This window comes from Camelus bactrianus, chromosome 10 (genome assembly GCF_048773025.1).
Source record: "Camelus bactrianus isolate YW-2024 breed Bactrian camel chromosome 10, ASM4877302v1, whole genome shotgun sequence".
Lineage (NCBI taxonomy): Eukaryota > Metazoa > Chordata > Mammalia > Artiodactyla > Camelidae > Camelus > Camelus bactrianus.
The window spans coordinates 12,380,565-12,387,003 of record NC_133548.1 but is presented as its reverse complement, the minus strand read 5'-3'; the positions used below and the strand labels follow the sequence as shown (position 1 = coordinate 12,387,003).

General features: G+C 36.2%; 1 protein-coding gene across 1 annotated transcript; it reads left to right on the top strand.

Moving 5' to 3' along the window:
• Positions 1-4,966: 4,966 nt before the first annotated feature.
• On the top strand, positions 4,967-5,896 carry LOC141578941 (putative olfactory receptor 5AK3). Its single transcript, XM_074373022.1, has one exon. It carries the CDS (start codon positions 4,967-4,969, stop codon positions 5,894-5,896), a length of 930 nt encoding a protein of 309 aa, XP_074229123.1.
• The last annotated feature ends 543 nt before the right edge of the window (positions 5,897-6,439 follow it).

Sequence of the window (6,439 nt, the reverse complement as noted above, 5' to 3'; positions counted from 1 at the left end):
CTGCGCTTTGGTCAAAGAACTTCCTCTGTTTGGAGTTTCCTTCCTGGTTGCACAAATCTCCACCTGAAATAATCCCAAACATATTTCTAGTACATTTTTAAAGCTGCTTATCTCAGAATAGTCTTCTAGATCCTGTGACAAGAGGACACCATTCCCTGAACTAAGGTCAAATAGCATGTGGTTTGTATCTCCTCTTGGGCACTGTTATCTCTGACTTTTGTCACAGAGAATCACTGTGACAGTTGAACTTGAGGACTGTGGACGTGACTGATTCACCATTTTTGACCCTAAGTCTCAGAACATTGTTTTCAGCAACTGAGCTGCTCTGTTTTTCCTTTGGATTGAATTCACCTCTTTTAACTTTTAACATGGTAATTCCCTTGTTTCTCTATTGCGTATTGAATATTGCATAATATCGCACTATTGCATAATATTCTATTCTTTATACCATGTTTACTTAATTATTAGTTATTTAGTTTGTTTTTCATTTTTTGTCTACTATATCACATGGCTTGATTTATATTTTGAAAATCCAATTTGATAATCTTTGAATTTTAATGCTGAGTTTAGTCCACTTATATTTATTTTCCTTACTAATTCATTTGAATTTATTTATTGCCTCCTCAGATGATTTGTTTATCTTGATTTTTCCTATTATCCTTTTTGTCTCCTTTGTTATCTTTATTTAGATTGATTGATTTTAAAATTCCATTTGTTCCCCTAAACTTCAAAAAAAAAACTTCCTTTTTGTGTTTTGTAATTATTGAAAATATATACATCTAAGTAAAATTCTAAAGCACAAGAATTTTAGAGTAACCCAAATGTAATGAATTCTCCAATCTATTAATGTAAACTGATATTTTTAATTTATCACCTCCCCGTAGACAATATCATTAATATTTAATACTGCCTCTTTTTATTCCAGTATGTTCTTTCCCACATGTTTACCAGTTTCTAAGCTTAGCATTTCTTCTTGCTTCTGAGACTTTTTTCAGAGATCACATTCTTCAGACAACAGTCTTCAGTAGCATCTTTAGTGCACAACTGTTGATGGCAAACTCTCTCCATTTGATCCTGCATGAAAGTGTTTTATTTTATCCATATTTTTCATTAGCTTCTTATTTTTAAATGTAAGACCATTATAACAAGATAAATAATAGACTGACATTTAAAATGATAGTACAAGAAACACTGACACACATTTCACTTAGATTAACTGGTTCTTTTTCTTTCCATCTAGTTTCGTCTGTACATAGACAAATAGGTAAGAAATACTTAACATCTATCTCCTACAAAGGAAGTCTGTTATAACCAAGCTTTCACTCCAAAGGAATTTAACATTGATAAAATAACATTTTCTATTATTTATTTAAATTCTACTTGTCCCAACAATATTCTTTATAGATATTTTGTTTTCAGATTCAGGATCCAATCAAGGACTGTGCTTTAAATTTAGTTGTAATGTCTTTCTAGTGTTTTCTTTCTAATATTTTTTTGTGGGGTGAAGTAATTAGGTTTTTTTTTAATGAAGGTACTGGGGATTGAACCCAGGACCTTGTGCAGGCTAAGCACGTGCTCTACCACTGAGCTATACCCTCCCCTCTCTAGTCTTTTCAAATCTTAAACAGTTCTCAGTTTTGTTTTTTGTTTCTCTGTCTTTTATGAAATTGACATTTATTTAGGTGTCCAAGCCAGTTGATGTGTAGAATTTCCCATCAGCTGGATTTTTTCAGGTAGCTTCGTCTTAATTAGATTCAGGATAAACATTTCTGGCATTAAAACAACGGGAGGTGCTGCTTTTGACCCTCCCACCGCACCCACTTTGCGTAATTGAGATGTGGGTGTACAGTTCTAGGCTGTGATTGTTTTCTCTCCGCGCTCTGAGGATCTTACTCTGCTGTCTTCTGGCTTATTGTCATATTGGGAAGTCTTTTTTTCAGACTCTGTCATTCCCTTTTCTTAGACTACTTTTATGATCTTCTGTTTCCTTTCGTTGTTCAACCTTTTTTCACAGTGGTATTTCTAGGTGTGGACAGTTTTTATTTGTTCAGCTTGAAAGGCTTCATACTCTCCAAATTTTGTTAACTTTTGGCAGTTCTCAGCCATCATTTCCTAAAACATTCTCTTTCCTTCTGAAATGCTAATTTTGTGCATTCCATTCTAACTTCCACATTTCTTAACCTGTCTTTCACAGTTTCCATCTCCTTGTCACTGTGTACCATTTCCAGGAAATTTCTTCATATATGTCTTCCTGCTCACCAATTCTCTTTGCAGATTTAACTCACCAACTGAGTCATTTCAGTGATTTTTTAAGGAAATCTAATACTCTTTTATAAATCGCTTTGGTAATCTTTTTTTTCCTTGCTTTTATTTTCATTTTTAATTTCTTTAAATAATAAAGGTCTATTACTCTGTATTTTATACTTGGTAACTGGAATATCCTAAATCCTGTGTTATTCAATCCTGCTATTTGTTGTTTCTGCAAAGTTTTCTTCACGATGGCTTTTTTCTTTGTATTTTTTAAGTTTTTTGAGTTATAATATCACTGTTACTGATTTTACCTGCAGGAATCTTAAGGTAATCTGGATTATTGGTATATTCCCCTTCAGGATTTTACTTTGTTTCTGCCAGGTAGCTAAGGTATTCACAGCCCAGCACAGTTTTCTGTTAATTTCTTACCTAGTATTGCAAAGTTAAACCCCAAACCCATGTGAATTCAAGGTGATAGTTATAAATATTCAGGTGGGACTTCTCCTTCTCCTACTTCTTTTTTTGCCAAAGCAGAAGCTCTTTTTCTGTCAAGGTGATTTTATTCTAAGCCATTATTTACCGAAATTGTGTATTTGGCTCCATCTACACTCTGCAAATCTGAGACATAATTTCCCATCCCCAACTTACATCTCTAGACCAAATTGCACTGTTTCATATAACAACAGAAATCCTTGTGGCAGCCTGCGCATCATCTCATCTGGTTTGCAGTTTCCTTCTAGATCTTCAGGGCTGGGCACTCTTCTTACCTGCTTCTGAGCTCAGTATGACTTTACAGCGATCTTTGTTATGTGCTGTCCAGCATTTTCAGGTGTTGGGTACAATCTGATTTTCTCACTATCTTTTATATTACGTGGCTTGGAGCAGAAGGATGAATGGGATTTTCAAAAATAATTCTCCCCACCTTCTCACTTGTTTTGAATCACCCCTCAAGGAACAAACATTTCCACTATTGATTTATATTCAGGAAGATGGATTTCAGATTCTGAAAGCAATTATCAGAGGAGAATTTTCAAAAACTATTTTGTTAAAGGCATTATCACTGGTATTAAATATTCATTGTCTGAAGCACATTGAATATGACAATAGTCATTGAAATGTGAGATTTTGGTAAAATGTTAATCTTAATATTTTGCTGGGTTACTGCATATAAATTAGTCCTGTGATTTTTGCAGCCACACTCCCACATGCAGTTGTCATTTGATATTCATGATGGTTAGGTTTAGAGAATTTTGAACACTTAATTTCTTTTAATGCCCCAAAAGACAAAGTACAGAGAACAAAAAAAAAAAATTGACATTGAAATGTATCAATTATGCTTTCTTTTTTGGAAAATGACATATTCTAAACCATACAGACCCTCACAACTCACAAGACTCAGTCTTACCGTAGCAGTACTCCAAATTACTGTGCACCAGACGATTAAAGGTCACTCATGAATAATCAGAAGCATGACTGCAGTGAGAGCTGATTAAAATAACACTAGCTGTGAGAATAAACAGATCTCAAAATCTCAGTGACTTCTCACAACCGAAGTTCTCAATCACATACAGTCCAGTCGAGGAAACAGGTTGCTGGCAGAGGGTCTCTGCTCCACATAGTCATTCAAGATCAGAGACTGAACGAGGCTGCAATAGTGACATAGGTGGGGTTGCCAGACTTAGCAAATAAAAATGCAAATCTCAGTTAACTGTGAATTTCAAATGAACAGTAATTTTTCATAGATTTTCCATGCAATATTTAAATTATACTTATACTAACAAATTATGTGGTTTATCTGCAGCTCTGATTTAACTGAGTGTCCTGTATTTTATCTTAACACGTGGCTTCGAAAGTTTCCCTGAATGTCACTATCCAGTCAAAAGATGAGGGATAAAGGGAGTAGAAAGTCATATGGTTTCAGTTGGAGGGGAGCAGGGAAGAGCTAGTTCAGGCCTAGAAGCAGCATTCTTTCCTTTTTTCCAAGTTCCATTGGCCAAACAGGGTGTCCTGGTCAAGCTTAAGAAAGTTTGGTTGGAAGTGATGTCTAACTGTGTGCCTAGAAGAGAAGGCAGATCTACTGATGAGGCCATTTCTGCCTCAGCAAAGGCCCATGACATATTACTCCACACTGAGTATGTGTGTGTGTGTGTGTGTGTGTGTATAAATATATGTATAGATATATATACACATAGGGTTGCATGCTAAGGATACTACTATAAAGATTCTCTGAAGTCTTCCATTCATATGTGGATCATAAACAAATCTCAGAAAATTACCCTAGTGAATGCTGCTAACTTCAGGAACTTGACCAGGGTTCAAATGGTACAGGGCTGAGAAAAGCTATAAGTTGTTGAAAGATACAAAATCATATTTGAATATTGGTTTAAGCAAATATGAATACATGTTTAATATAATGGAAACATGTGTTAACCTATGTTTCCTAGATTAACACACATTAGAAAACAGTCTTCTTCTATGAAATCTTACTTATTTTGGAAATGAATCCATGGCTCACATATCACTGTTTTTGTGGTGGGTTCTTATCAAGAAAATAGAAAAAAAAATTGGAAAGAAATAAACCCTGTTGTGAGTGTTTGCCATGAAAATCTGAGTCAAAAAAAGGTGACTGGAATATAACCCTTTCTGTTTAAGAAGCCACAAAGATTTCATTCTTCTCCTGGTCCTCCTCTTGGTCCTTTCTAGACTTTTGATAGTCATGACACAAGGAAATAGCACTGAAGTGACTGAATTCTTTCTTCGGGGATTTGGTGCCCAACACAAGTTTCGGTATGTCCTCTTCACTGGATTTTTGGTCATCTATGTGACCACCATGGCGGGTAATAGTGGAATGATCCTACTCGTCAAGACAGATTCCAGACTTCAGACACCCATGTACTTTTTCCTACGACATTTGGCTTTTGTTGATATCTGTTACAGTTCTGCTATCACTCCCAAGATGATGCAAAACTTCGTAGTAGAAAACAAATCAATATCATTCAAGGGCTGTGTCATGCAATTATTGGTTTATGCAACATTTGCAACAAGTGACTGTTACCTCCTGGCAGCTATGGCAGTGGACCGTTACGTGGCCATCTGTAACCCACTTCGCTATCCCATGGTCATGTCCCGAAGAGTCTGCATCCAATTGGTAGCTGGTTCATATGTCATGGGCACAATAAATGCTTCTGTGCACACAGGGTTTACATTTTCAGTGTTCTTCTGCAAGGGCAACACCATCAATCACTTCTTCTGCGATGTTCCTCCAATCCTTGCCCTCTCATGCTCCAACATTGACATCAACATCATGCTACTTGTAGTCTTTGTGGGATTTAACTTGATGTTCACTGTGTCGGTCGTCATCTGTTCCTACACATATATCCTGGCTGCCATCCTCAAGATGTCTTCTACTGCAGGGAGGGAAAAAGCCTTCTCCACGTGTTCCTCCCACATGACAGCAGTCACCATTTTCTATGGGACCCTCTCTTACATGTACTTACAGCCTCATTCTAAAAATTCCCAGGCGAACATGAAAGTAGCCTCTGTATTTTACGGCATTGTGATTCCCATGTTGAACCCCCTGATCTATAGTCTGAGAAATAAGGAGGTAAAAGAAGCTCTAAAAGTGATGGGGAAGAAATTCTTCTAGATTGGATCCCAAGGGTTAGAATTCAGCACACCAAAGTATGCAGTAGAGATGTTTGACCATATTTAATGTTTATGAAATAAGGATTGCGTTCACCTCTTAAACCAGTGATACCTTCTTCAGTAGATAGCTTAGTAGAATACAGGAAGTATAGCATTCAAATGGAGAGTGTTTCTCTGATATTTGCTGGTACTACATTGGCCATAGTAAGTCACATGGACAACCCAGATTCAAAGACTTGGAGTAACTGATCTACCACTTAATGGAAGGACCTGAAACATCACATTGAAATGCTGTGGCTCTACTGAAAGAAAGGACTTGTGGCCATTTTTATAATCTACCACACCCTGTGCCTGCCTGGAAAAAAAATGTTTTTTTTTAGCTGACACCTTGATTAGGATATGATTTATATTGCCATAGGTGTATAGATCAGAAACAATTCAAATTTAATCTCTGTAAACACAGTGTAATTTGTATTTTGCTCACTATTGTAACCCCAGTGTCTATTAGTTCTGGAATATAATAAGTACTCATGAAATGCTTACT

Excerpts from the sequence above, each read along its gene's own strand:
- LOC141578941 (XM_074373022.1), top strand. The coding sequence starts at position 4,967 with ATGACACAAGGAAATAGCACTGAAGTGACTGAATTCTTTCTTCGGGGA.